The sequence below is a fragment of the Hemiscyllium ocellatum genome, chromosome 19, assembly GCF_020745735.1.
Source record: "Hemiscyllium ocellatum isolate sHemOce1 chromosome 19, sHemOce1.pat.X.cur, whole genome shotgun sequence".
In the NCBI taxonomy this organism is placed as follows: domain Eukaryota; kingdom Metazoa; phylum Chordata; class Chondrichthyes; order Orectolobiformes; family Hemiscylliidae; genus Hemiscyllium; species Hemiscyllium ocellatum.
This window is the reverse complement of record NC_083419.1, coordinates 31,713,123-31,732,106: the sequence shown is the minus strand read 5'-3', so window position 1 is coordinate 31,732,106 and position 18,984 is coordinate 31,713,123. Positions and strand designations below refer to the sequence as shown.

At 42.5% G+C, this 18,984-nt stretch overlaps 1 protein-coding gene across 13 annotated transcripts in view; it reads left to right on the top strand.

Moving 5' to 3' along the window:
- LOC132824688 (suppressor of tumorigenicity 7 protein homolog) overlaps positions 1 to 18,984 on the top strand; it is a 200,637-nt gene that overhangs the window by 161,700 nt on the left and 19,953 nt on the right. For all 13 annotated transcript variants that reach the window (XM_060839342.1, XM_060839353.1, XM_060839347.1 and 10 more), the window contains 3 exons: positions 6,998 to 7,100; positions 7,497 to 7,647; positions 17,255 to 17,347. In XM_060839342.1, the coding sequence (XP_060695325.1) occupies positions 6,998 to 7,100; positions 7,497 to 7,647; positions 17,255 to 17,347 (347 nt within the window). The remainder of the gene's footprint in view (positions 1 to 6,997; positions 7,101 to 7,496; positions 7,648 to 17,254; positions 17,348 to 18,984) is intronic.

Genomic DNA, 18,984 nt, shown 5'->3' with positions numbered 1-18,984 from the left:
GGATGGACTTATTCAACTGCACTAGAAAGAAATGAGCCCCCAATTCTCCATTTCCTAGAAAATTAGAACTAGGAGCAGGAGTAGGCCGTCTGGCCCTTCGAGCCTGCTCCGCCACTCAGTAAGATCATGGCTAATCTTTTCATAGACTCAGCTGCACTTACCCGCCTTTTCACCATATACCTTAATTCCTTTATTTTTCAAAAATGTGTCTACCTTAGCTTCAAAAACGACTACTGAAGTAGCATCAACTACTTCCCTGGGCAAGGAATTCCATAGATTAACAACCCTCTGGGTGAAGAAGTTCCTTCTCAGTTCAGTTCTAAACCTGCTTCCTCTAATCCTGAGGCCATGCCCTCTTGTCCTAGCCTCACCTATCAATGGAAATATCCTATCTATTTCTATTTTATCAATTCCCTTTATATGTTTTTATTAGATCCTCCCCTCATTCTTCTGAATTCCAATGAATATAATCCCAGTCTACTCAGCCTATCCTCATAAGCCAACCCCCTCAACTCTGGAATCAACCTATGAATCTCCATTGCATCCCTCCAGTGCCAGTACATCCTTTCTTAAGTAGGGAGACCAGATCTGTACACAGTACTTCAGGTGTGGTCTCACTAGCACCCTGTACAGCTGTAACATTACCTCTCTGCTTTTAAACTCAACTCCTTTAACAATGAAGGACAAAATTCCATTTGCTTTCCTAATTACTTGTACATGCAGACCAACCTTCTGTGATTCATGCACAAGGACACCCAGGTCCCTCTGCAAATCAGTACGCTGCAACTTTTTACCATTCAAATAATAATCTATTTTGCTGTTACTCCTACCAAAATGTATGACTTCACATTTACTAACATTGTATTCCATCTGCCAGACCTTTGCCCACTCATTCAATGTATCTACGTTCCTCTGCAAAGTTTCACAATTCTCAGCACATTTTGGTCTGCCACTCATCTTAGTGTCATAGGCAAATTTTGACATCGTACACGTGGTCCCCAACTCTAAATCATCAATATAATTTGTAAATAAGTGTGGACACAACACCGATCCCTGAGGGCACCATTTCATAGTCAAGGTAGTCGGACAGCAATACTTCCACATCTTGTCTTCCCTCTGTCACTAACCATTACCATTTAGCCAACATGTAATAATAACAATAATGTTATATATTTAAGAAACACCTTTATAACCCAAGTGCTGAATTGCAGTGCCATCTACATTGCTCAATTTATAGGTTAATTAATCAGGTTAAAATATGGAAATATGTAGCAATCAATTAGGGAATGAGGCAGAATCCAGTACCTCAAATGAAATAAATCAAGCCTTAACAAAACTTTGAACAATATAAAAAAATTCATTAGTCAAAAAATCCAATATTGTATACAAATGTCAATTAATCACACTAATGTATTCCTTTAGTGTCTTCTAGAGCTCTTACACTATGCAATCCCAGTGGGTCTAGCAATTACACTAACTTGGTATTTATTGCAGCAATCTGGGCTGACTGGATGGCAGCAAAAGCAAGGTCGTAGGCAGTGGTGAAAAAAAACTGCTGTTGTCCAGAGAATGGACCATGCGATCAGAACCACAGCCCCATCTCCAGGTACTTCAGTCCTCGCAATCTATTGAAAGATAAGTTCTAGATTGCTGTGATTCTCTCAAGCCCCTTTAAGCACTGATGTCTGCAGCCTTGTTGCTAAGAGACAAAACATGTACAGAGAAAGCTGAGCTGACATCACTGAAAGGTGCATTTCTACGGCAGCATCCAGATGTTGGGTAGCCTCTGATTGTTTTGCAATGGAAACGTGAGAGGTTAGTCATCCCAGGCTGCATCGTGATGGGACAACACATGTACTAATGGAGACAGTAAGGACTGCACATGCTGGAAGCCAGACTCAATTCCTGTGACACTGGAAAAGCACAGCAGATCAGACAGCATCCAAGGAGAGGGAAAGTCAACGTGTCCTGATGAAAGGTTTGGCCCTAAACATTGACTTTCCTGCTCCTCAGATTCTGTCTGACCGGTTGTGCTTTTGCAGCTCCACATCTATTGACATGTACTAATGGAGTTGACCACCACTTTCATACTGGAATGAATTGACTTCAAATTGTGGGTAAAAAATGAGGTCTGCAGATGCTGGAGATCACAGCTGCAAATGTGTTGCTGGTCAAAGCACAGCAGGTTAGGCAGCATCTCAGGAATAGAGAATTCGACGTTTCGAGCATAAGCCCTTCATCAGGAATAAGAGAGAGAGAGCCAAGCCGGCTAAGATAAAAGGTAGGGAGGAGGGACTAGGGGGAGGGGCGATGGAGGTGGGATAGGTGGAAGGAGGTCAAGGTGAGGGTGATAGGCCGGAGTGGGGTGGGGGCGGAGAGGTCAGGAAGAGGATTGCAGGTTAGGAGGGCGGTGCTGAGTTGAGGGAACCGACTGAGACAAGGTGGGGGGCGGGGAAATGAGGAAGCTGGAGAAATCTGAATTCATACCTTGTGGTTGGAGGGTTCCCAGGCGGAAGATGAGGCGCTCCTCCTCCAGCCGTCGTGTAGTTGTGTTCTGCCGGTGGAGGAGTCCAAGGACCTGCATGTCCTCGGTGGAGTGGGAGGGGGAGTTAAAGTGTTGAGCCACGGGGTGATTGGGTTGGTTGGTTCGGGCGGCCCAGAGGTGTTCTCTGAAGCGTTCCGCAAGTAAGCGGCCTGTCTCACCAATATAGAGGAGGCCACATCGGGTGCAGCGGATGCAATAGATGATGTGTGTGGAGGTACAGGTGAACTTGTGGCGGATATGGAAGGATCCCTTGGGGCCTTGGAGGGAAGTGAGTGTGGAGGTGTGGGCGCAAGTTTTACATTTCCTGCGGTTGCAGGGGAAGGTGCCAGGGGTGGAGGTTGGGTTGGTGGGGGGTGTGGATCTGACAAGGGAGTCACGAAGGGAGTGGTCCTTGCGGAACGCTGATAGGGGAGGGGAGGGAAATATATCCTTGGTGGTGGGGTCCGTTTGGAGGTGGCGGAAATGGCGGCGGATAATACGTTGTATGCGCAGGTTGGTGGGGTGGTAGGTGAGAACCAGTGGGGTTCTGTCTTGGTGGCGGTTGGAGGAGCGGGGCTCAAGGGCGGAGGAGCGGGAAGTGGAGGAGATGCGGTGGAGGGCATCGTCGATCACGTCTGGGGGGAATCTGCGGTCCTTGAAGAAGGAGGCCATCTGGGTTGTGCGGTGTTGGAATTGGTCCTCCTGGGAGCAGATGCGGCGGAGACGAAGGAATTGGGAATATGGGATGGCGTTTTTACAGGGGGCAGGGTGGGAGGAGGTGTAGTCCAGGTAGCTGTGGGAGTCAGTCGGTTTATAATAGATGTCTGTGTTGAGTCGGTCGCCCGAGATAGAAATGGAAAGGTCTAGGAAGGGGAGGGAGGAGTCTGAGACAGTCCAGGTGAATTTCAGGTCGGGATGGAAGGTGTTAGTAAAGTTGATGAACTGTTCAACCTCCTCGTGGGAGCACGAGGCAGCGCCGATACAGTCATCGATGTAGCGGAGGAAAAGGTGGGGGGTGGTGCCAGTGTAGTTGCGGAAGATGGTGCCAGTGTAGTTGCGGAAGATGGGCGAAATTTGGGTAAAGTTGAAGCTAGATTCCATCGTGACATTATATGCAGACTTCCTGAACAGCCTTGCAATGCTCCAAGCATTGCATTATGCACAACTAGTAGCCTTTTTTGTTGTCCACCTTATCAGAATCCTCAGTACATCCTCTTTCTTTGGTGAGTTGCCATCTGCACTATCCTGCCATTGGTCAGGACTGTAGGCCACTTGTCAATAAGTATGGCAGTGGAAAAGCACAGCAGATCACACATAAGCCATTCATCAGGAATGTGACGGGTGGACCTAATGAAGGAGTCACTGAGGGAATGGTCTCTGTGGAATGCTGAAAGGAGTGGGGAGAGAAATATATCTCTGGTGGTGGAGTCTGACTGTGGGTGACAGAAATGGCGGAGGATGATGTGTTATATCTGGAGAATGATGCGTTGGAAGGTGAGGGCCAGGGGAATTCCATCCTTGTTGTGGTTTGAGGGATGGGGTTCAAGAGTGGAAGTGTGGGAAGTAGAGGACATGCACTGGAGGGCATTGTTGACCACATGGAGAGGAAGTTGCAATCCTTGAATTAGAAGACCATCTGGGATGTTCTGGAGTGGAATTGGTCCTCCTGAGAGCAGATATGGCACATGCGGAGGAATTGGGAGTAAGGGGTAGCATTTTTACAGAGGGGGCTGGGAGGAAGAGTAGTCCAGTTAGCTGTGGGAGTCTGTAGATTTGAAGTAGATGTCAATGTTGAGTTGGTCACCGGAAATGGAGATGGAGAGGTCCAGGAAGGGGAGGGAAGTGTCTGAGATGGTTCAGGTGAGCTTGAGATCGGGGTGGAAGGTGTTTGTGAAGTTGATGAATTGTTCAACCTCCTCGTGGGAGCACAAGGTAGCATCGATACAGTCAATGTAGAAGAGGGAGAGGTGGGGTTGGTGCCAGTTTAACTGTGGAAAATGGACTGTTCCACGTAACCGATGAAGAGGCAGTGATAGCTGGAGCCTATACAGGTGCCCATAGCTACCCCTTTGGTCTGGAGGAAGTGGGAGGTTTCCCAGGAGAAGTCATTGATAGTGAGAACCAGTTCACCCAATTGAATGAGTATGTCAGTGGTGGGGTACTGGTTGGTTCGGTGGGAGAGGAAGAAATGGAGGACTTGGAGCCCTTCATCATGGCGGATGGACGTTTACAGGGACTGGATGTCCATGGTGAAGATGAGGTGTCACGGAAAGGGAAATGAAAGTCTTGGAGGGTGTAGGGTGTAGGTGGTGTCCTGAATGTATGTGGGGAGTTCCTGGACCCAGGGAGACAGGACGGTGTCACGTTATGAGGAGATAAGTTTGGTGGAGCAGGAGCAGACGGCGACGATGGGTTGACTGGGGCAGTCAGGTTTGTGAATTTGTGTTTGGTGTATCACCAAATGAATGTCCCATCTGTATCCAGTCATCTCAAATGCACACAGTATCAACTTCTGAGCTGGTGGCTGCGTGTGTAAGAGTGAGCAACAGTGCTTCCTTAATATTGCAGTTCTCTCACTCATCTGCCTGTTGCTGTCCCACCACTCTCTGGTCAGTTTGTACTTCTTTGGTTTCTTCAAAGAGAAAGTCAGAACAGAAGGGTTGTGCTGAGGAGATGGGAGAAAGTGGGAGAAGCATACTGTCATCATATGAGCTTGTAAATCAGAAATGAGTGTGGAGTTGGTGAAATGTTGGTGTTATACTCCAGACAGATGGGGAGGATAAAATTGGAACCTAACTTGTAAACACATTATAAGCTTTTATTTACAGAAATGTACACAAAAACATCCACATCTAACCTGACGTAAATGGCCATACCTGGACAAGGTTAAACATTCAGTGCACATACAGGGGATAATAGAGGATTTTATGAGCAAAATGTCATCTTCCGTTGTTTCAGTTCAGCAGTTGGCTATAGTTTTGTCACCTGCTGATGTAATGATGGGCACCACTGCCCCCTCTCCCTGTCTGGTTAGCTTCTGCTGCCTCTGGCTGTGTATCAGACGGGAAAGGCAGTCAGTGCGGTGCAGTCTGTTTGGGTGACGTAGCCAATGTATGCAGGCTGTGTGATGTGGACATGAGGGTTGTGACAGCCCAAAGAGGTGAGCTGAAACTGTAAATGGGATGTACAAGTCATGATTGACAGAGCTTGTTGGTAAGTGAGTGATGGGTATGAGCAATATCCGAGGCTCATGGTGGAGGTTTTGGAATGTGACATTTAAAAATGAAACTAATTACTTTTGTGACTCTGTTGAACCAGAATCACAGTTGTTGACTGCTGGAACTGACCACTACTAATTTGTTGGGCCAAAGGGCCTATTTCAATACTGTGGGGCCTCTAACTTAGCCTAATGTAACTATCTGCATTGAAAAGGTTTTTGTGGAATACCTTCTCATCCCCTGCTGGAAGAATACATCTCTCCTTCTCTGCATTTCTCTGACCAAAGCCTTCAGTTTACCATGTGAAAACCTTGCAACCTACTCTTTCACACATTGCCAAGAGTGTAGTACTATTGGAGCATACCAAAGTGCCTCCCCAGCACCCCCAACCAACAGCAATGGAAGCTTATCTTTGTGACAGTCTGAACTTTAAACTGCTCTGGCACCTCAACATTTTGGCACTCCACTAATATATGTTCAATTCACGTGTCTTTCCAGGATTAGAATGAGTTCTAGAGTTGCTTTCAGAGCCTACTCCAAATAGGTGCCTCCCCTTTGAGAGATGCAAGGTGACTTGAGCTGACGCTAACCTCACATGATTTGGGACCCCTGCTGAGGCTTGCATCCACTCAGCTGCACACTACTGTCATGTTAGTGACCATGTGACCTGCATCAGATGCAACAAGCTTTGATGTTCCACATCACAATCTCGCATCTGGTTTCAAAATTAAGCGCTGTTAACTCATTATATATTGAACTCATGGTTTGTGGCATTGTTTGAATTTGCAGGTGAGATTGCATCCCATTAGTATCTCTCACGTTTCTATTTTTTATTCTACACTTAAGCCATCTAACAGATTAACAATTCAAATGGTGACCTTCCCTCAAAGTTGATCAAGACCAAACACTCCCCTTTTCAAACAGAATAAAACAAAGCTAGAGAGAAAAACAAAAACAAAGCCACAGTTTATGGAAAGGAAAGATAAATAAGCTCTTGAGCAGGCAACTATTTGCCAACTGTACTCAAACTAAAAATCATCCATTATTATTCTCTTTCAGGTGTCAAGTTTCTCTTGATAGATTTTTAGGCTTCTGTGAGGTTTGAGTAATACCAGATGGTGCAATGAGATGTACAGGATCCATGTCCTTGATTATTAGGTTTCCTGTGTGTCACCTTGTATGGTCATCACTAGTTAACAGTCATGTGGTCTCAGAAAATAAATTGGGATGAACGGTTTTGTTGTTGTTGTTTTAGGTTTTCACCAGAGGCTGCCTCAAGGCGAGGGCTGAGTACTGCAGAGATGAATGCTGTCGAAGCAATACACAGGGCAGTAGAGTTTAACCCACATGTACCTAAGGTGAGTGGTTTTTCTCTTTGCAATTCATTTGCAAGCCAACAGCTTTGTTTGGTTGTAATGATCAAATGTAATGTTAGCTTCAGAGATAATTGGCTTTCAATCTCTTATAATGTGTTAGTGGTGAAGGCACTAAAATAATTGCTAATTAACAAAGAATTGGGAGATAATGGAGGAAATATCTGTGACCGACATGTTTGCCTAAAACTAACAGTTCGATTAATTCTAAAATGTATTTATTAAACAGTGAAGCTGAGTAATAGCAGATGGACTATTTAGTCAATTACAAGAGGAACATTATTTTGAGTGAAATATGTTAAGTTTTTGAAAAAATAATCACTCTTATTTACGATCCATGGTCTTCTAACTGTGTCCTTTTAAATTGTTGTTTATTTTTAGTATTTATTAGAAATGAAAAGTTTAATACTTCCACCAGAACATATTTTGAAGAGAGGAGACAGTGAAGCAATAGCATATGCATTTTTCCATCTTCAACACTGGAAACGGGTAGAAGGAGCTCTCAACCTATTACATTGTACCTGGGAGGGAAGTAAGTACCTTCTGGACATTAGCTATCTGAATTATGTAGACCCACTGCTTTGTACTTCATTTGTTTTTTGATAGCTTCCTTTCCTAGTAATATTGCTGTAGATGTTTTCAGTGTCCTGAAAACTGACACCAGTCTGGAATCAATATTAATTATGATATTCTTATTGAAATTACATTCTCCAATGTATCAACCTGACACTGTTGAGCAAAGTAGATTGGGAATTAATTATTGCTTTGGAAAACCATGCTCAGTGCTTTTCAGTACTTTCGGACTTAGCAACGTACTTTACAGCTAATGTGATAATATTGAAGTCGTTTTTGTGACACTGGATAGCTGTAGTTAATTTGCACACTGTGAGATTTCACAAACATTAACAAAATAGTAGCAGAGAAATGTTTTTTTAGTATCATTGATGGCCAGGTAGGTATCAGCCAAGACACCTGATGGAATTCACCTGCTCATTTTCGGAGTATCGCCAAAGAATCTTTTACATCCACCTGACAGGGTAGAAAGGGTCTCACTTTGCATCTCATGAAAGACAGCAATGCCTTCTTGGTACTTAACTTCCTAAAGTCGAATTTAATCCACACTTTTTAAAATTCGTTTGTAGGACATGAGCACTGCTGGGTGGCCAACATTTATTGCTAGTACCAAGCTGCCCTTGAACCGAGTGGCTTGCTAAGCCAATTCAGAGAGCAGTTCAGAGTCAAGCGCATTACTGTGGGTCTGGAGTCATATTTAGGCCAGACCTGGTGAGGATGGAAGATTTCCCTCCTTAAAGGGCCTAGTGAACCAGATGGGATCATCCAACAATTGGCAGTAGTTTCAAGGTAGATTCTTAATACCAGGTTTTCTTTTATTATTGAACTCAAATTCCATTATCTGCCATGGCAGAATTCGAACCTGGGTCCCCAGCGTATTAACTGAATTTCTGGATTAAAAGTTTAGCGATAATACCACGAGGCCTTCCCTTTATGGCTCAAGAGTTGCAGTCCTACCAAGAGTGACCTACAAAATACGACACTGTGACCTTTGTATATTATTGCTGAAAATAATTCCTAGTATCTGTAACACAACTTGCAGGACTAGATTTCAACTATTTCCTTTAAGTTGGCTAGGCTTTTGTTTACTTTAGAGATGAAATTGTTCTTAACTGCAGTGTACAAGAAATGGGATTTCATCTTACCCTTTTTTTCCTATTTTACTCAAAGTACTCACAGGATCCTAAAACAATTGCATTGATCTAAAATCTTGCTTTGTGGAGCTAAAAGAAATACAACTGACTGACCATTTGGAAAACATGATCAAAATGTCTGCTCAATTTGCTCAAAATGTCACTAAGCCAACATAAATGGTATATTAGGGTTTGTCCCATATGAAATGCACAGTTTCTCCAGGAGCTGGAAGAAGGAGGCACGGTGTAAAGCAAGATTTACAGATCAGAGGTTGCAGATTATAGTAGACATTGGCAAGCATTTAAGTGATCTCCTCAAAGTAGAGGAATCATCTCTTTTGGCTCGGGGGACAAAAAGGTGGGGTTCTTGACATGAGATCATTTATGTCATTGTCTACAAGGAACAATTGGAATTATGTGCGGAAGAAGATGTCAGACTTGAAGAGAAGTGCAAAGCAGAGAAGTTAGAATGAAGATGAATAAATCTAGTGACTGACAACATTCGAAATTAAAAATGTGCCACAAATTTGTTTTGCTGCTGTAGTATGTAAACCCCAAACACAAAATGCACTGAAAAGAAGCAATGGGCATGATTGAAAAAGAATATAGTATGATGTAGCAGAGAAAGATTGAAGTTGATTATATTTCACGTGTACCGCTGCCTATTATAGTACACTCAAACGTTCTCACACACCTTTTGTGGATCAATTACTTTATATTCAGGTGGGCACACATAAGCCTGCAAAGCTGCTGCTGCCTAGATTGAGCAGATCAAACACTCCATTATTTAATTCTACTTTACCTTCTCTTTACTGAATTAAACTGCAAGTTCAAATGGGTAATAGGTTTTAACAAGTCAAAGTTTTTCCCCCCTTTGAGAATGCTGTCATATGTTGTGTGTATATTGTGTATGAAGCACAGTTTGGAGGAGACACATGTTTCTGTGTAGAAATGTAATACTCTTTCAAGCCTCTTTGTGAGACTGATCTCAGGGAGCAGATATGAAATATTCAAAAGCAAGAATGTGCAGCAGTCATTTGCCTCCTTATACAATGTGTTTATTACACCTACAATCCTTTTAACCACTCGTGCGTTGTGATGAAGCAAGAATTGATTGTTCAGCTTGCTGCAGTTTGCAACATGCAGCATCTGTGCCCATGATGAAATAGAATATGGTGACAAACAGTTTTAACATCTCTCAGGAATGTCCTCACTAATGATGGTAAGACTTGAAGGCTCTAAGTCATGACTTGGTAACAATCTGTTTAAAGCAACATGTTCCACAGGAACTTAACTGGGGCAACTCAGAGGACTTAGTGCTCTGAGGACTCCATTTCCAGTGTGAATTAGCAGCACAGAGGGGTGTGTTTAACTTTCAACTTGCTCACAGTTTGTGTTTACTTCCTTCCAGACAAGGGACAGGAAAAATCCATGAAAACATATAATATTTCAATCATGTTTTAGACAGGTAACCCATATTAATAGTATTGTAAGCTTAAGATTTTAAGGGTTTACAACTGGAGGCCATTGATTGATTAAGTACCTTAAGTACATAGTTCAGAGCTCTTGTGCCATAGTGTTAATGTCCCTAGCTCTGAGCTAGGAGACCTGGGTTCAAGTTCCACCTATTCTAGAGGTGTGTGATATAATCTCTAAGCACCTTGTTGATATTAAGATGGATCATGTGGTATAGTGTTAGTGCAGTGATATTCTGAACCAGAATGTCTAGGTTCAAGTCCAGAAACATGCCTGGACAGGGTGATTTTCTTCAGCTTAAAAATGGATGAAATCTGGAATACTGAGTGTTCATTGGGAAGGAAGCAAACAACTATAATTTTATTTTGTAGGTGATAGGTGTCTTATTCCCTGCTTCTTCGTCTGATGGTCTGATGTTTAACACAGTGACGGAAAATGATTGTTTAAAGGTGAAGATTGGAAACTAAAGAGTTTTTGTCAGACAGAAATTCTATGCAGAGTTACTTTTCCCAAGAACAGTTGAACATGTGTGTAAATTGTCAGGGTATGATGACCCACTGATGTTAGGAGAAAGTGAGGACTGCAGATGCTGGAGATCGGAGTTGAGAGTGTGGTGCCGGAAAAGCACAGCCGGTCAGGCAGCATCCAACGAGCAGGAGAATCAGCATTTCAGACATAAACCTTTCCTGGTGAAGGGCTTATGCCCGAAATGTTGATTCTCCTGCTCCTCGGATGCTGCCTGACCTGCCGTGCTCTTCCGACCCACTGATATTTCCTGAATCCAAACCTTGTGATGAGAAAAATGAAGTAGGTGTGTGGGTGTGAGTTTTCCCCTTACCAGGGAGAAGGTAAGGCTTTGGCATTGATGCTCTCTAACAAAAGAAAAATCAGAAGCCAAGTATTTTGTGAGCTGGATGTGCATTGGCTGGATACTGACGAAGGTTTGAAATAACGATTAAGTCAAATTGAAGCAATTTACAGGAAGGATTGTCCAATGGGTGCTTAGATAGATTTCGAAAGACAGTCATTCCTTGCAGGAATATATCATGGGCTTTAACAGACTGAATAAAAGATTGCAGAAATTCAGTTTGGGATTTCCTATTCAATACTTGTATTTAAGTTGTTGGAGTAAGCTAACATATCACATGTGAATAGGCTTCAAGTCTTAATGGACATTTGATTCCCTGAAAAACACTCATTTGGATCAAATATCTGCTGCTTTTAACTTTCCAACAACTTTGATGGCATAAACGGGCATTTTGTGATGGAACAAAGGATGGAGGACTTGATGATTGGGACCTTTCAAGATCATTCAGATAATGGAGAGCAGGTGTCAGTACAACAGATAAACTTACAGACAGAGTGAATGAAGATGAAGACTGTTAGCATGGCTTAGTACCACAGCGACAACAAGATTAGGGTAGCAATAGCATAGACAAATGAGTCCCAGAAATGTCCGGGGAACTGTGAACAGGTGCTTCAGAAATGAAACAAAATGTCATTTATGATGAACTACCCAAAGTGGAACAGTAAGACCTTTGAAGCAATGAATGATGCACAGAATTCAGAAGTCATGGATGATATTAAGGATCAATCTGAAGGAATTACACTGAAAGCAAGAGGTTTGAGTCTGGTAATGAGTGATTTTCTCACTGATTCATTACCTGTGTCATATTGGATAGTGTTTGCATCTTGACAGTATATGGGAATAGATTAGTTAAAGTGTTATTTTGACTCATTCAGTAACAAAGATCGAGGTAACATTTTAGAGCACAAAAGCTTGACTTGTTTCAGGGTTACAGATTACAACACTCCGATGTCACTAAAAACAATGGTGATTCTATGCAAAGGCTAGATTGAGCCATTTCGTTAATGTTGATTTAGTTGGAGACACTTGAGATAATCTTACTGCACAGCACATCTTCCATGAAAAAGCTGAAACAAAATTAGATAGAAACCATGCCAAATGTGGACTATGAACAATTGTTCTAGATAAGTGTGCAGTTTATCTAATAAATGCATGATGGCATCATTTTAAAAACACAGGCATTTATAAGCAAAACATCCAATAAATATTAATGACATTGGATGATAAGAATTAGAAAGGGAAAAGCAAAATGTCTTCTGGTCATGCAGACAATTTGTTCACCTTTCATATCAAAGGTTACAATTACATACACAAGACTCATTGAAGAAGTAACTGAAAAATATGGTCTATGTAATAAATATTCAAGGATACCTCAAAGACCAAATGTAAATCTTCCATGGGCATGGGACTTTAAGTTATTAATCTATATTTTGGTTGGAGACTTCAATGTCCATAATCAAGGGTGGCTTGGCAGAAGCAGTGTTCATATGGTTGGCTGAATCATAGAGTTATAGAGATGCACAGCACAGAAATAGACACTTTTGTTTAACTCGTCCATGCCGACTAGATATCCTAACCCAATCTAATCCCATGCAAGACTGAATCTGCGACACATAGTGAGGGAAAAGCTTACTGACCTCATTCTTAACAACCCATCTGTCCTAGGTGCATCTGTCCATAACAGTGTTGGTAGGAGTAACCACTGCACAATCCTAATGAAAATAAAATACCATTTTCACTGGGAAACTCTATTGTGTTCTGTGGCACCATCACTGTACTAAATGGGATGGGATTTTGGACAGATCTGGTACTGAAGACCAGGGCATCTACCATCAGCAGTCACAGAATCTGGCCTGGCATATCCTCCACTCTACCATTTCCATCAAGCCTGGTTCAACAAAGAGGGCAGGAGTGCATTTCAGAAACGGCATCGTGGAGACATAAAAATTAGGTAACAACCTGGTGAAATTAAATCATAGGACTACATGCGTGGCAAACAATGGGAGCAATGTGCAATGGACTGAATTAGGTGATCCCGTAACCAACAGATCAGGGCTAAGCTCTGTAGTCCTGCCACATCCATCCTTGGCTGGTGACAGGCAATTAAAGAACTAACAAAAGGAGAAGCTCCAAAATATCCCAAACGTAAATTTTGAGGGAGGCCAGCATATCAGTGCAAATGACGAGGCTGAAGTATTTGCAAGCATCTTCGGAAGTATCGAGTGTAAGATCCAGCTCAGCATCCTCCTACAGTCCCCAAAATCACAAATGCCAGTCTTCTGTCAATTTGATTCCACCATGTGATTTTAAAAATGGCTGAAAACAGTAGATACCTCAAAGGCATTGGGCTCTGCACGACCGAAGAGTGTTCCAGAATTAGCTGCACTTTTAGCCAAGTACATCAACAACTGTGGCATTACCCAGTTATGGCCTATTCACAAAAACAGAACAAATCCAACCTGGCCAACTACCATCGATCTAGTGTCATTTATCAGCCAAGTCATGAGAGGGGTCATCGACAGTGTTATCTAGCAGCACGTGCTCAGGATTAACCCGTTCCTTGATAATCAGTTTGAGTTCCAGCAAAGTTAATCAGCTATTGACATCATCAAAGTCTTAATCCAAACATGGATAAAAGATCTGAACTCCAGAGGTGATGTAAGAGAAAGTACTGTTCACATCAAGGCAGTTTTTAACTGAGTGTGGCATTAAGGAGCACTAGTAAAACTGAATTGAATTTGATTCAGGAGGAAAGCTCCCCACTGGTTGGAATTATACTTAGGACAAAGGACGTTGGTTGTGGTTGTTGGATGTCAATCATCTCAGCACCAGGACATCTCTGCAGGAGTCCTTCAGGGTAGTGTCTCAGGCCCGACCATCTTCAGCTGCTACATCAATGACCTTCCCTCCAGCAGGTCAGAAGTGGGGATCTTTATCAATGCTTTCATAATGTTCAGCACCATTTGTGACTCCTCAGATACTGAAACAGACCATTTCCTGGTTAACATTGAGGCATGAGCTAATAATTTGTATATATCATTCACGCCATAAGTGCCAGATAATGTACATCTCCAACAAGAGAATCTAACAATCGGTCCTTGACATTCAGTGGTGTTACCATCATTGAATCATCAATTTTCAATATCTTGGAAGTTACCATTGACCATGAACTAAACTGGACCAGCCATATAATTACTGTGGCTACAAGGGCAGGTCAAAGGCTAGGAATAACATGCCTCCTGCCTCCCCTGTGTCTATGCGCCATCTAAAAGGTTACGTGCCAGGAGGGTGATGGAATGCATTTGTCTGGATGAGTGTAACTCCAGCATAAAGAAAGACTGCACTCATCCAGGACAAAGTTGCACACTGGATTGGCACCCCATTCAACAGCTTCAACACTTTACTCACACAACACTATATCTTGAATATCTGCCCTTTGCTGTGTGTGCTTGTGTCTTTTTACTAATTCCTTCCGTTAAAGATCTTTAATAGCTGCTGGCTTGTTCAGTTTTGCGACTTATGATTGCGTCTTTCATTTCAGATTTACTGCTCTTAACTTTCACAAGTGGTTAGATTATTGAGATAAAGTGGTGCTTTCCTTGTAGCATTCAATGAAGCAAAGCTTCCCTAAATGCTGATGTGGATATAGCCTGACAGTGACTGAAAATAGACTCCGTTTTGCCAGTCTCTTGAAGTCAGAGCTTTTAGTGCCTTTTACTACAAAAGCCTCATGGTAAAGATACTGCAGCAGTTCCCCTGTTCGCCACTTGGTGGCATTGTAAATTGTGTCATGGTTTTAAATATCAATGGTCAGATTATTAACGAAAATCATTGAAGGAAATAATCCTTGGTCAACATTTATTTTTAACAGAAATATGTTTTATGCAGAGAGGTTAATTTGCTTTCCAAGAAATTCTTCCCGGAGTAACACTTCTGAGCATCAATCAATGCAGTTCACCACAATTGATTTGCTCAATATTATGAGCAACAGTTATTTTAATTTGCCAACAGCTGAATCAGCCTTCAGCCTAGGATGGTTACAAAGCTAGATTGCTTATATACACAGTCCTTCTCAAGTAATCTACAGTCATTGACCTATAATTCACTGTCTAAACAAGGACAAGACTCATTGGCAGTAACTAAATGCTAGCACATCATTATGGATGTGCCATAAGAGTCATAGTCATAGAGATGTATAGCACAGAAAGAGACCCTTTGGTCCAATGCATCCATGCTGACCAGATATCCCAACCTAATCTAGTCCCATTTGCTAGCAGTTGGCTCATGTCCCGATAAACCCTTCCTATTCATATACCTATCTAGATGCTTTTTAAATGCTGTAATTGTACTAACTTCTACCACTTCTCTGGCAACTCATTCCAGACCCATAACACCCTCTGAATGAAACATTGTCCTTTAGATCCCTTTTAAATTTTTCCCCTCTTACCATAAATCTATGCCCTCTAGTTCCCGCAAACCAGGGAAAAGACTTTGTCTATTTACTCTATCTATGCCTCTCATGATTTTATAAATCTTAATAAGGCCACCCCTCAGCCTCCAATGCTAAAGTGAAAACAGCCTATTCAGTCTCTCTCTATAGCTCAAATCCTCCAACCTTGACAACATCCTTGTAAATCTTTTCTGCAACCTTTCAAGTTTCACAACATCCTTCCGATAGGAAGGAGACCAGAATTGCACACGGCATTCCAAAAGTGGCATAACCAATGTCCTGTACAGCAGCAACATGACCTCCTCACTCCTATACTCAATGTTCTGACCAATAAAAGTAAACATACCAAGTACCTCCTTCACTATTCTATCTACCTATGACTCCACTTTCAAGGATCAATGATCCAAGATTTCTTTGTTCAGCAACACTCCCCAGGACCTTACCATTAAATGTATAAGTCCTGGCCTGATTTGCCTTTCCAAAATGCATCATCTCACATTTATCTAAATTAAACTCCGTCTGCCACTCCTCAGTCAGTTGGCCCATCTGATCACGATTACTTTACACTCTGTGGTAATCTTCTTCGCTATCCACTGCACCTCCAATTTTGGCGTCATTTGCAAACCTACTAACTATACCTCCTATGTTCTCATCTAAATCATTTATGTAAGTTACAAAAAGTAGTTGTCCCAGCATCGATTCATGTGGCACACCACTGGTTACAGACTTCCTGTCTGAAAAGCAACCATCCACCACCACCCTCTGTCTTCTACCTTTGAGCCAGTTCTACATCCAAATGGCTAGTTCTCCCTGTATTGCATGTGATCTAACCTTGTTAATCAGTCTCCCAGGAGGAACCTTAATGGAGTGCAGCAGTTCAAGAAGACAGCTCACCACCATCCTCTTTAGGGCAATTAGTGGTGGACAATAAGTTAACACTCAAATCCCATTGAAAATAAAAGCTAACTAGAGATTGACGTCCTCAAGCCAATGAATAAAATGAATTAAAAATAATCTCAGCAGCTGATCCCATTTTAGTCAAATATGGACAGACCTGAAATAACACCAAAACAGGGTTCCTTTGTCACTTCAATCCAGCTGTAACTTTGTGATGAGTTCAGTTCCTGTCTGCCATGAAAGTACAGTAACTTCTCACAACTCAATGAATTTTAATAGTGAGACAGACAGTAAAACCCATTCCTCAGTGTAATCCTTTCAAGATCCACTTCTTATAATTTTCTTTTCAAAATGTCAACTTTGAAAATATTTCATGTTTGTGACAACAAATACATTCTATTTCAAAAGTACAGTTACCCTGAGCTCGTGAGTTCAAAATAAATCATCATCAAATTATTAGATTTAAATGGGTGACCAGCTGTGAATTTGTTTAAACGTTTCCATTGAGTGCCTGCATTTCAATTCACAGGTTAAAGTGCAGACAACATGCCATTTTCTTTTAAATATCCCACATACTTTCCTCCTTTTGCAGCATTGGTATTTCAAATAATTTACCAGTTACTCACTGGCTAGGAGTTATAGATACCTACTTATAGAGAAAATGGGGATTTTAAAAAACTGTGTTCTTTTAATTTTTACAATGTGTCATTAAAAATAATGGAATAAAACATTTTTTCCTCAGCTTTTCGAATGATCCCATATCCCCTGGAAAAAGGTCATCTTTTTTATCCATATCCAATTTGCACAGAGACCGCAGACAGAGAGTTGCTGCCATGTAAGTTAATGAAAGAAACCATATTTATATCCTGTTTTGTAACTGTAATTCCCCCAAGCAGTTAACATTCTATCGCTAATTTCCTTAACATAACTGTTCATGATCTTTACGATATCTGTGGATTATCCTTTGTCCTACTAACCAAAGCTCTAACTCCTCAATATTTTCTTTATACTTACAACTCGTCACAATTATAACATTCTAGTGAGTTCCTATTGTATTTGTTCAATCGCTTTCATAACATTCTCTCAATGGAAGTTCAGATTTGCACATGATAGTCACAACGATGACCCAACCTAAGGTCATACATGTACCTTCTTGGATTTGCATTCTGTGCCCCTAGTGTCAAAATCAAGGATGTTTGTTTGCCTTAAGTCTTTATCTACATAGGTTGACTTTAATGTCATGTGTCAAGATTAGAGTGGTGCTGGAAAAGCCCAGGTCAGGCAACATCCGAGGAGCAGGAAAAATCGATGTTTCAGGCAAAAGCCCTTCATCAGGAATGAGGTTGAGAGTCTCTGGAATGGAGAGATAAATGGGAGGGGGATGGGATTGGGTAGAAGGTAGCTGAGAGTGCAATAGTTGGTTGGAGGCAGGGGTGAAGGTGATAGGTCAGAGAGGCGGGTGGAGCGGATAGGTGGGAAGAAAGATTGACCAGTGTGGATGGGTCATGAGGACAGTGCTGACCTGGAAGGTTGGAACTGGGGTAAGGTGAGGGGAAGGGAAACTGGTGAATTCCACATTAATGTCATGGGGTTGAAGTGTTCTGAGGCGGAAGATGAGGCGTTTTTCCTCCAGATGGCGGGTGGTGAGGGAGTGACGATAGAGGAGGCCCAGGACCTGCATGTCCTCGGTAGAGCGGGAGGGGAAGTTGAAATGTTTGGCCACAGGGAGGTGGGATTAATTGGTACTGGTGTTCCCTAAACCGCTCTGCGAGAAGGTGTCCAGTCTCCCCAGTGTTGAAGAGACTGCATCGGGAACAATGGGTACAATAAAAGACATTGGTGGATGTGCAGGTGAAACTTTGATGGATGTGGAAGGCTCCTTTGGGGCCTTGGACAAAGGTGGCGGGGAGGTGTGGGCGCAGATTTAGCAATTCCTGCGGTGGCAGGGGAAGGTGCCTGGAAGGGAGGGTGGGTTGTTGGGCGGGGTGCGTGGACTTGACCAGGTAGGGGAACAGTCTTTGCGGAAAGCGGATAAGGGTGGGGAGGGAAATATATCCCTGGTGGTGGGGTCTATTTGGAGGTGGCGGAAATGTCAGTGGATGATGCGATTTATGCAGAGGTTGGTGGGGTGGAAGGTGAGGACCATGGTGTTCTGTTCTTGTTGCAGTTGGAGTGGTGGGGTTCGGGGGGCAGAAGTGCGGATCATGGATGAGATGCGTTGGAGGGCATCTTCACGCGTGGGAAGGGAAATTACGGTCTTTAATGAAGGAAGCCATCTGGTGTGTTCTGTGGTGGAACTGGTCCTCCTGGGAGCAGATACGGTGGAAGCGGAGGAATTGGAAATACAGGATAGCATTTTTGCAAGAGGTAGGGTGGGAAGAGGTGTAATCCAGGTAGCTGTGGGAGTCGGTGAGTTTGTAAAAAATGTCAGTATTAAGTCGGTCATTGTTGATGGAGATGGAGAGGTTGGAA